This window comes from Pieris rapae, chromosome 6 (assembly GCF_905147795.1).
Source record: "Pieris rapae chromosome 6, ilPieRapa1.1, whole genome shotgun sequence".
In the NCBI taxonomy this organism is placed as follows: Eukaryota; Metazoa; Arthropoda; class Insecta; order Lepidoptera; family Pieridae; genus Pieris; species Pieris rapae.
Window position 1 is genome coordinate 1,799,718 of NC_059514.1, and position 11,927 is coordinate 1,811,644.

At 30.8% G+C, this 11,927-nt stretch overlaps 2 protein-coding genes across 2 annotated transcripts; one reads left to right on the forward strand and one right to left on the reverse strand.

Moving 5' to 3' along the window:
- Positions 1-557: 557 nt before the first annotated feature.
- Positions 558-7,548, forward strand: LOC110997012 (malate synthase-like). The gene is made up of 7 exons (XM_045628524.1): positions 558-576; positions 706-964; positions 1,340-1,667; positions 2,280-2,454; positions 5,722-5,830; positions 6,149-6,403; positions 7,253-7,548. The coding sequence occupies exons 2-7, from the start codon at positions 920-922 to the stop codon at positions 7,502-7,504; spliced, it is 1,164 nt and encodes a 387-aa protein (XP_045484480.1). The 5' UTR covers positions 558-576; positions 706-919; the 3' UTR covers positions 7,505-7,548.
- A 1,361-nt stretch (positions 7,549-8,909) lies between these two features.
- On the reverse strand, positions 8,910-11,724 carry LOC110997020 (AN1-type zinc finger protein 2A). Its single transcript, XM_022264959.2, has 6 exons — positions 11,455-11,724; positions 11,298-11,340; positions 10,832-11,018; positions 10,507-10,661; positions 9,406-9,505; positions 8,910-9,133 (listed from the first exon to the last, which is right to left on the reverse strand). The coding sequence occupies exons 1-6, from the start codon at positions 11,507-11,509 to the stop codon at positions 9,014-9,016; spliced, it is 660 nt and encodes a 219-aa protein (XP_022120651.2). The 5' UTR covers positions 11,510-11,724; the 3' UTR covers positions 8,910-9,013.
- Positions 11,725-11,927: the final 203 nt, after the last annotated feature.

Genomic DNA, 11,927 nt, shown 5'->3' on the forward strand with positions numbered 1-11,927 from the left:
TCAAAATCGTGTAGAAAATACTACACCAACAAACAGTATGTACATGTTTAGTGCGTATCTACGATACGCTACTGTGTATTTAGTACATTTCCTATATAAGAAGTTACTCTATGATTTAGTATCAGCATTGCAGTTGCACCCGTGCGAAGCCGGGGCGGGTCTCTAGTAACTGATAAGAACCGATAAGAGTGCTTCCTAGATACTGTGTTGTTAAAGTGCGAGCGCTGTGTTGAAAAGGGCTATAAAAGATCAACTTAAGGAACCTAACAAGTTAAATTTAAAAAATGGCAAATGTCTTACTGTTGCAATCGCCTCCACCAAAATTAGAAGATATTCAAAAGAAAATTTTTGACGGAGGCGCAAAAGCATTTTTAGGTAAACTTCATCGGCAGTTTGATAAAGAAGTAGATGAACTCTTTAAAGCAAGATTACAGCGAATGGTTGAATTAAATGCGAACAATGTTTTAAGTTTCAAAGCCTCTCCTGAGAGGATAGATAGATCGTGGAAAATTGCGTCTTTACCTTCGAGGCTGCAGTATGTATAGTATGCTGTATGGGGATATGCTTCTCACAATGGTATCATCATCATTTTCCATTTTCATGTCTTCTAGCTTGTTTCTGCACATTTTTATATTAATTAACTACAAACTCTTGAGTATATAAAAGTACACTTATGCAATTTAAATATAAAATTGATGGTTTAAGGAATCGCCATTTGGATTTAGGGGATGTATCGGCTTCAAATACTGCTCATTTTGTTAGTGCTTTGAATGCTGATGTTCAAGGGATCCAAGTGGATTTTGATGATGGTCATTGTCCAACATGGAAAAACCAGCTCGTGGCTTATCACAATATAATATCGGTGGTCTGTGGGAAATTGCCTGGTGCACCATTTAGTATAACAACATGCCCCATTCTTATGTTGAGACCTCGAGCTTGGAATATGATAGACCATGATATTTTGGTAAGTCAATTTAAGGTTTATGTAACTGAAAAACGCTTCTTTACTGATTATAGTTATGTATTATTGTAATAATACATAACTATAATCCGTAAAAAAGTGTTTTTCTTTAAATGTGTAAAAGTTATGTTAATAAAAGACAATACTTTATGTAACTGATTGAGTACTTAAAATATCATTTAATATGCAATGTCCTTATTGAATTAGATTTATGTTGTCATCTTCTATTCAGTTTACAATAAATACTAATTATCAACATAGATATTTAGAATTACACAATGGCAGCAATTAAAAGATCTCTAAAATAAGTAGTATTTTACAATAATATACTTTATACTATTAGATCAGCAACCAATGTTTGTTCCTGAAAATTTTTAGATAGATGGGAAGGAAGCAAGTGGACCTCTTGTAGATTTTGGAATCCTTATCTATCACACTGCTAAAAAACTATATGAAGCCAATAGTGGGCCATACTTCTATTTGTCTAAAGTCGAAGGTGCATCAGAAGCTAAATTATGGAATGATATATTCATATGGGCACAGAATGAGCTGCAAATACCACTGGGGACCATAAAAGCATGTGTTTTGATTGAAAATATTGTATCAACATTTGAGATGGATGAGATTTTGTTTGCTTTACGAGAACATTCTCTAGGGCTTAATTGTGGTATATGGGATTACTGTGCATCCATCATAACTAAATTTGGTAAGATATGGTTTTCAAATCCACTGCTTTTTAATTTTAGTAAATTTATCTGTACATACTAAAATAATATTCTAAAATTCTATTATTTTTTCCATATCATTTTAAAGGCATTTACTTATATTAAAGCACAGGTAAAAACTACTGAAATAAAAATGATTACAGAAATCCAATTGTCACTTAAAATTTAACAAGTACACAATAGCAATTTTCTGGTTTAATGAGTAAATTAGTTGGCCTTGTCTTGTCATTGAGTATTACTATTCTGATTGGTTTTAGTTACTTTATATTAAATGAAATTGGAATATTTCAAAGATCAATTAAGATATATTTTTTCTGATTCAAATTCATACATGTGGGATTTTTTTAACATTGTTTTGATAATGGGTATAAATACTTCTTTTGTATAGAAGATAAATTCAAGGGCAAATCCAGCTTTGGCGCCCGGAGGGGGTCACATAGTCGTGGTCATGTCAAGAACTTGATGATGACAAAATATTGAAAAAAAATAAAATTGGGTAAATTCTACCTTCCTAATACTTAAGATTTCTCTTTTAGTATAGTTATTAATTTCTAATTATCTGTTTCTTGTTTATTATTTGTTTTAATTTGCAGGTACAAACAAACAATTTCTACTGCCAGATAGAAATAAATATGTGAACATGGATAGACGCTTCCTCAAGAGTTATATGCAACTGGTAGTAAACACTTGTCACCTACGTGGGGCACCGGCAACTGGAGGAATGGCTGCGGCGATGCTCAAACCAGGATCGATTGGTACTGATAATTCGTAAGTTACATTGAAATCACTATGCAGTATGTTTTTTAAGAGTTCTCTTATATTAATAATGATAATGATGCCAGTGGTATAAATATCTTTGACGTTATATTGGAACAGTTTATTTAGTTTTCCGTTACTGTATAGAAAAGTGTAATTGTTCATAAAGAAACTAAAATCCATTAGTGCACGGCTTCAGAGTCGACAAGCGTACATTTAAGACGCTAATCCTGCTCTCTGAGACGAGTCATTTTTATTATTGTAATGGTTGCAAGTTACAAAAATTTTATATAAAAAAACTTTAGTGATTTAAAAAAGTGACAGAGAGTTTATTATCTGTACTTCTCGTCCCTTTAGCCTGAACCCAATAACTAATCCACAATCTCAGATTGAAAACAATCTGAGGTCAGACCGTGACAGTCGATCGATTTCCTATCTGCATCCCAATAATCAAAGACAGACTAACCCTACGAAGACAATCCATTTTTGACGACGGATAGAATGCAATATCTTCGCTCTTAACACTCATATTTGATTATCAATATAAACCAAATAAAGTAAATAAAACCGTACAAATAATATTAAAACATGTCAAATAGCTTTTTAAATATTTAAAAAACGGGTGTAAGTTAAAATCATAAGATAGATATTGGCAGAGTTGAACTGTCATTTTCACACATGCGTCTATCCACATACACCGATCCGACCTACGATGGATAGCTTGTATCGACAGATAGCTATTACAATCCGTCGATTGCTTAGGGCCAGTTTTTTGATCCGTAGTTAACTCAACTATTGGTTAAATATCGTTTTTTGATACGTGGTTAGAGTTACTAATGGTCAAATATCTAACCATTAGTCAAAAAAGTTAACTACTCAGTATAGCAGGGTTAAACAAGATGGCCGCTGGTTATTCATAAAGTAACAGCTGATTTTCACAGAAATCAAGCTATGATAAATACATTTATGATAAGAAAAAGTAAAAAATTAAGTAAAATGTGGTGGAAAGAGCATTTAGAGTGTGGAAAACAAGGTTTCCCTGCATAGGGTCACAATTAAGGGTGGCTTTAAAAAATGTACAGGCTATCATTGTTGTGAATTGCATAATATATTTATATAAAAGAGGGAATATCTGCCGAAAGACGATGGAAATTCTACACTTTACCTTCCATAGCAGAGATTTAGCAGATCATTAGAATCATTACTAGCTACAGAACTGCGGTAGTAAATAATGAAGTATATTAATAAATAATATTAAATTCATCATCTATTTAAAAGCCTATAATATTAACTTATATGTACCTACATACTTGCAATGAACTACATCTATACACTAGTTAGCTACCTAGGATATTCTTTAGGGCTTTCTATTACATATATGAGTTAGCATTAATCTACTTTATGACAAGAAATTTTAAATGAAACATGTGACTAGATTAATAAAATGTTTAATTATAACATAAATACAAACAATTTTTATTTAAAAAAAAAACAATACAATATTTACATGAAACCTTAAAGCAGCAATTTAATATTTTCTACCTAATTGTTTCTTCTTGCATTTCACTTGCATGGATTTTTGGTGGGCTTCAAATCAAATCATTTATTCCAATTAGACCACCTAAAATGGTACTTTTGAATAAAGATTATTCTAGTTGCCGCTTCCAAAAGTTAGTTGTTTCATGTGGAGAAGAATGGGCAAGAAACTCCACAGTTACTCTTTCTTTTAAAATAAAATTTAGAATATTTGTAGACATAAGTTAAATAATTATATGTGAAGACAATTTACTCCTAAAATAATATCACTATACTGGTCTTTATTGTAGTTAGTATATGTATACTAACTACAATAAAGACCTGTATAGTGTTCATATGTCATTGTTCACATGTTCCTCACATATTTACAAATATTGAAACCATAGAATATTTTACATTAAAGAGTAATAAAAAACCAATAAAACAGTGTAATGGATAAACATATTATTTAATGTTTATCCATTACAATGTTTTATAGTGTTCATATGTCATTGTTCACATGTTCCTCACATATATACAAATATTGAAACCATAGAATATTTTACATTAAAGAGTAATAAAAAACCAATAAAACAGTGTAATGGATAAACATTAAATAATGTGTTTGTAGTATTATACAACACAAAATAATATGTAAATTTAGATCTGCAACCAATTGATTTTGTCAAGGCTCTATGATTATCCTATGAAGGAGGACCAGTATATTTCACAGCATTCTTATCTTGAATATAATCTTCTAATTTGTAATATACTTGTTTACAAATGTAAATTTTCACTTATTGAGGAGTTTTAATGTCACAGGGTATTTTATTGTAACTTTTAACCCAATATACCGCATAAATGATGTTTGAATTTTGGCTAATCTGAAAGATGGTTCAGCTACTTCATCTTTATTTCTAGTAATGAAATTATGTCTAACAGATTCGTAACAACAAAGTTTATAATTGACTCTGACAGCTTTCTTTTGAAAAATAAAAATGGATTCAATGTCAACAGCCCGACCCCACAGTAAAATCCCGTACGAGATTATGCTTCTTTGTGCAGCAAATGTTTTCGCTTCTCTTCCTTAGAATAATTCGGAAAATCCCGCTCTCCCTTTTTGTTTTTCATAGATAGCTGGAGTGATCCGTTTCTTTTCAGGTTAGGACTGGGTAATCCTTGAGGAGCATCATCAATTTGGCGGATTCTTTTTGAGCCAAGTCAGTACGGTCCCTTTAACAAAACATAAATGTATTACTTTTGTACGAAACACAAGATAACCCGGAATAAATAACACGAAAATATGATTATGAATTATGTTTGTACTTACTTGTTTACCCGTTGGCTGCTTGCTGACATCGTTATTTATATATTTTAGTATTGTTATAGGTGTAAACCGTAATTGACTATAGTTAAAATAGACATTGAAAAACGCATTTACGATTTTACTACTGGTTAGTCATTTAACTATAGTTAAAGTAACAAATGGTCATACCACTTTTTACTACGGATCAAAAAACTGGCCCTTATTGGCACACTTATAAATGGATTAAGATGTCTTTCTCAGATGCTCAAAAATGGATTGAGATAGGTTATTGGGTTTGGGCGTTAGAAGCACTTTGTTACTGACGTTCCAAAGTGTATATTAAGTTACCTACATGAATAAATGAGATTTTGGTTTTACCAGATCTGTGTACATGCAATATTACTATTGACCTACTACCATTGTTTATATCTGAACAATGAAACACATTTATGTTTTAGATCGAAATCGATAATAAACAATGTATTGGGAGCAAAATTGAAGGAAATAGAAATGGGTGTGGATGGATTCATGGTGTATGATTCGCGTATAGTGCCGCATGTTAATGAGGTAATATGCAATTATTGAAATGCTTTCAGATAATTTAACTATTTCGTAGATTTTCGCGATAAAGTTTTCGTATAAAACTTAATAAAACTTTTCAAATAACCTTTATTTATATATTTAAAAAATTAACATCAGTTATACAAATCTTATAGTGTTATTTGTATCCGTGTCTTAGTGGTTAAGATAGGTTCCGTTCCCGGCGAAATCACATATTACTATTTTAGAAAAAAAATTATAACCCGAATAAATTTAATTCGTATCCTTAATGTAACGACTTTTATTTAATTATTAAAATGAAGGCCATATAATAATACATTCTAGCTTTGGAAGAAAAGCAGCACGACGCCCAATCAAATCCACCGTATATTTGACGTTTCCATCACACCTGATGATTTACTGGCAATACCCGCTGGTGGAGTGACATTGCAAGGTCTTAAACACAACGTGGCAGTATCCATTCTCTTCATATACCAATGGCTGGCTGGCGTTGGCCATTTCTTTTATAGTGGAAATGTGGAAGATTCAGCTACAGCTGAAATTTCTAGGTACCAGATCTGGCAGTGGATAAGGTTTGGGGTAAGTGGAAATGTGGTTTAGACGCAGGTGTTTATTGAAATTTAATTAAAATGGTTGTTTCATAATTTTTTTTATTTAATACATTTTCATTTACTCACTGAGGTTGCCTGGAAGAAATCGCTGCAAAGTGAGGCTGCCAGTTGCTTTTCATTAAATTATGTTCAATTTTTTTTCTTTTAGAAAGAAGTGTTAATAAATAAAGAAAATAAATATTGTCGTATATAATTAGAACATTCGATTATAACTTTAACTGCGGAATTTACTATAGATATGTGATATGCTTGAAAAAATAAATAATAAACCAATAATGATTGTTCTAGGAAATAAGGTTAATTAAATAGGATATTTATCTGTTACGAAAGATAAGAGAATAAATCTTAATTATTGATTTATGTTTGTCCACTTATATATATACTATTACTGTTAGCTATTATTTTCGACTGTGTCTTAACAGTAAAAAAAACACCTAAAAAGTCAGTGTAGGGTAGATAGCGGAGGGATGGGTACTTTTTCTCATAATTAAAATTTTAAAATCAAATTAGAAATATAAATCCCATAACTCTCCACATTAATTGATAAAAAACCCTTGACATTTGGAGATTTATATTTTCTTGTGTGTAATTTGCTGTGTGACTCACGTGTTACGAGATGTAATATAAAATGATTTTTTTTTCAAGTTTTCTGAATATAAGTTTTTTTTTGAAGGTTTTTGAAAAATATGGCAAAATCATTGCAAAAAACAGCTTCGATATTTTTGCATCACTTTCTTTATCGTTAGTTCCGACTTCCGAATATGTAAGAAAAAATGTTTTTTTTTTAACTTTTTACATTTAAAAAATCTATTTTCAGGTACCACTAGAAGACGATCCAGCCCGCCAAGTGACGCCAAAATTAGTTGAAAAAACCGCGGCTAATTTCGCTGCTCACGCGCATAAGTCCCTTTGCCGCTCGAACGCTGAGCGCAAACGGCTCACGGCTGCCAGATATATGAGTATGGAAATATTCCTCTCCAGGAATCCACCAGAATTTATCACCAGTTATTTGAATGATAATCACAAGTTTAGAACTCTGCATAACAAGAGTTTGTTGAGTAATTTGTAGGTTATCTGAAACCCTCACAAGACAACCATACAAACTTTTCGAAAGTCTTTAAAATCGGGTTTTATTGATAACATACGTATCCTAACTATTTTCCTAATAAAAACTTTTAATAATAATCATAATAATAAATTAGCCTTGTGTTAATGTAGTTTGTAAGTATATTGTTTTTATTTTTAAAATGTTATCTAGAACATGCCAAATTGTTTTGAAGTCACAGCCAAGGGCTTGAGACAAAATTCCTTTACGACGGTGATCTACTATCAAAGAAATATATTTGTATAAAAATAGTCACGTGACAAATCGTGAGCTAATATCCACTCCCCATGTAACGCGCCGTAACGTTTTTCTGAACCCAATAGTAACAATGACGCGTTATTAAATCCCCGCCCTTTTAATAAATTTTGACAGCCCAAACCTCCCCCCCCTCAGCTATGCGTTAATACTTGACAACTCCCTAACTAGTTTAGCATCAGTTGGCCTGTCGAAAATTAATTTTGTTTCAAGCCCCATTTCTAAGGGGCAGGTGGCCTCTCAGGAAAAGCGAGCTGTGTGTAATAAAATTACTTTTTATATTGGGAGAAATTTTAGATCCTGAATGTGATACAAAAAATTTACCAAAGAAAAAATGGCAACATTCCTTTAATTTTTAATATCCTTATAGTTTTACCAAGGATTTATATCATAAATATATTTCATTATTTTTGTAAAGAAAAAATGGGAACATTCCTTTAATTTTAAATATCTTTATAGTTTTACCAAGGATTTATTATTTTAGTTTTAAAATAAAGAAAATAAAATAAAACATGTTTCAATGCTATATATTTATCTCAAAAATATTTATTTAAATGTGAACACAGCTGAAGCTTAGTGATAGATACAAAATACATTTTCTTATGAAAATTCATTAAATTTTGTAGTGGAAATGATGTCTTAGATATTTTTCAATAATAAAAATCACAATTTTGAAAACATCAAAAATTTTAAATAGCCCAATAAAATAATACAAGTAAAGCATATTAAATGTTAGGATCAAAATTGGTATAAGAGTATTTTCACTTTTACCCATACATTAAAAGTATTATAACAATCATGACATAGCAATGTCATGCTAAAGATGCATAAAATGTTATAAATTCAGTAACATTTATAATTAAAATTTTAATTTTTGTGCATTGAAGCTATTGTCAGCATGAGGTAAAATTAACTACTACCCTAAATACCCATATTTTATTATAAACATTGTATATTTTACATGTATATGTAGTTGTACATTTAAAAGAATTACCATACCAACAAATCTTAAAATATACATTCGGCATGCATCAATATAACATATTTTTAATTAAATTTTCTTTAGCACAATATATTTAAAATAAACATACAACAATTGACTTATTAGTTATTTAACATGAAACTTAATATCAAATAGATTTAATAAATTGAGCGAATACACATCAATGTTATTTAAAATGCGACATAAAAATCAATAAGGTATTTGGTTATAATTATTTACGAAACAGTACATCTAGAGTTAGGCTCACCGCCCACTCGGGTCCGAATATTTCCCATGTTTTGTTGATCATCTTGCAATGATAAAGCCAATGCATGCGCGAGAGCTTCATCTTCAGTCTGAAAAAATAACAAACATGTTTTATTTGGCAATGACCATACAGTCTTAAATAGTTTACAAGTATGAACTTAAATTACAAGCATACATATAGTATATATGTAGTATTTATATTATACTTATTATACTATCTAAGCATTAATTGGTGCACATAGCAGTAACCCAAGTGACATTCAAATGCCATAGTAGGTAATCCTGCTTTTCAAAATATTATTTATATAAAGAAAAATATAAGGAAGTGAGTCCCTATATCTTTACATAACAGTACACTTACCATATTCCCCTGTATATTAGATGTGGTGACTCCCGAGGGTATTTGTCGAACATTTGCTATTTTGTGGTCATTTGCTTTCATGCGTGCCAAAGCTGCCTCGCTATAAAGATAAGATACTTACAATGTTATATTATTATACACACATATTAATAATCTTATCAATATACAGATTTTACTTTACAACAAAAGGGAAATCAATATATTTTTAAATTTGTAACTTCATTTACATAGATGTGTATGTTTTTAAATTATAAATATGCTACAGAACTGATTTCAAGTAGGTAAGTAATGAAATAATTTTTAACTTGATTTTCAATTATTAAAAAAATAAAAAAAATTAATTGATTATTATTAATTGTTAAAAAAATAAAAAATTCTAACTTTTATAATTTAGGAGAAGATATTTATTTTTAGAACTTCCCCATATAAACATTAGACATATTATATACATAGTCTTGTTTCGTGGTAAAAAATAATTTCATGTTTACAAGTTTCTACTTGGGAATGGCCAACATACAATTGCCCATGGGTAAAAGATTATTTTTGTAGATATTGATACTGTACAACAGTAATGGTATTTCTCAAATCAAGGGCGTAAAACGGAAGAGAAGAACTGGCAATAAACTCTGCCACTCTCTTTAATTGCAAAGCTTTTTGTTTTACACAACATTTGTAAGGTGCTGCAACTATTATACAATTTTCCACATGATATCTTAAGTAATAAATAATAATAATATACATTTAAAAAAAATATAAATATTAGACTAAAATTAGAAATAATATCCCCGCATCCATGAATTCATGTACGACCAGTCACCACAAGTAATACCTGTTGGCCGATGGTTGGCCATGCGTCACGAGTATGATGCATGGACAACCATCGGCCCCTGGCCATATTTTAAGGAGAGCCAACCCGACGCATTGACGCCACCACAAGCAATAACATTTAAGTGAGCATGACGATCCTGAATTGTGAACTTCAAATGTGAAATTACAAACATACATACAAGAACACAAAAGTTTCTTCTTTATGATATTAGCTATACAGCTGTCTTTCTTAATTTTGTAATAAAGCATTACAAATCTGTTCAAAGTACTTACGCAGCTCTTCTTCGTTTTGCAGCTAGTTTTCCTTCACATGCATGATCAGCAGTATGTCTATGTCTTAAACAATAATTAAGCGAACATTCCACACACACTAGAGGCACCATCTCTTTCGTTTTGCATCCTTTGTATGAACATCTGTTTGTAAATACCTGAAATTACACATTTATAAATCAATTTAAATTTGGTCTACTTTGAGAGATGTAAATCAATGTTTTAATTATAATTATAACCCTTAATTGATGACAGATTTTCAAGCTTTACTGTCGATTAACACAGGGTGATATTATTATGACTTCTATTGTTATGAAGTAGTAGCTACCTTATTTCGTCTTTCTCTTGCTGGGTCTGATGTACACAGATTGTCAATATGAGCCCCCACTGCAACATCTGGTGGCTCTCCTCTTTTTCCAGGTACTAGAGCTCCACAAAGCGGGCATTGTGGTACTTGCACATCACGACTATTTGGTGCAGGGCATTCATGTTTTAAGTATGCAAAGTGCTCAGCACTGAAATAATAGAAATTCAATAATATAGAATTATTAAATACCAATAATGTATCACAACAAGGTTTCATACATTTAATAAAAATTCTCTTCAACTCATAATTTGTAAAGTTAAGATAACAGACTGTTTCATTAGGTAGACGTCTACAAACATGAATCAGCCCAGGTACAATAATTGGTCTTATAGATTAAGGTGGGTGGACCGCTGGGTTAAAAAGACAGCCTTTACTTTTTCCAACTTTATGACATAATGGTAAAATTATAAAAATATTTAGTTCTTACCAGTACACTTCTTTACAAGCATCACATTTCATAGGTAGGAAATCTGAAAATATAATGTCCTATTTTAAATATGTACATAGTAAATGGAAGTATTTAAGTACGTATTTTAATCACAAGTGTTTACTAACTAGTAAAACTATAATAAATTCGTCCTTACCGAGTTTGTTACAGGATTTATAGCAGCAGTTCTTTCCGATATGAGGAAATTCCATTGTTGTTAAATACGGTTATTAGCTTACACTTTTAGATAAAGAACACTGAACACTTCAAATTACACCAAAGTTTAAAACTGACGAAATACTTCAAGATTTTTCTTTTAAATCAGTTACTACTCATCGGTTTCGTCATTCACAACATGAAATAACATTTTTTTACTGAATCATCTGCTTTTTTTTTTAATGGCTTTAATTTGTGCCAACTGGATACTAAATACTTCGCCAGTATCGTGTAGATGCCAGATGGAGAAGTCAGAAGGCACGTAAAGTTATAACTATTGCCATTTATAAAAAAAACGAGATTGATCGGTAAAAATAATAATTAAGCACCTAAAAAAAATAGTAGAAATTCGATTGTTAGTTTAACAACAGCACAGACAACACATTAACATATGATTTACATAAAAATCTACAA

Excerpts from the sequence above, each read along its gene's own strand:
- LOC110997012 (XM_045628524.1), top strand. The coding sequence starts at position 920 with ATGTTGAGACCTCGAGCTTGGAATATGATAGACCATGATATTTTG. Across the intron at positions 2,455-5,721 it reads TCGATTGGTACTGATAATTC|ATCGAAATCGATAATAAACA; the intron begins GTAAGTTACATT and ends TTTATGTTTTAG. Across the intron at positions 6,404-7,252 it reads GGCAGTGGATAAGGTTTGGG|GTACCACTAGAAGACGATCC; the intron begins GTAAGTGGAAAT and ends ATCTATTTTCAG.
- LOC110997020 (XM_022264959.2), bottom strand. The coding sequence starts at position 11,509 with ATGGAATTTCCTCATATCGGAAAGAACTGCTGCTATAAATCCTGTAAC. Across the intron at positions 10,662-10,831 it reads CAAGAGAAAGACGAAATAAG|GTATTTACAAACAGATGTTC; the intron begins GTAGCTACTACT and ends GTGTAATTTCAG. Across the intron at positions 9,134-9,405 it reads CTAATATACAGGGGAATATG|ACTGAAGATGAAGCTCTCGC; the intron begins GTAAGTGTACTG and ends TTATTTTTTCAG.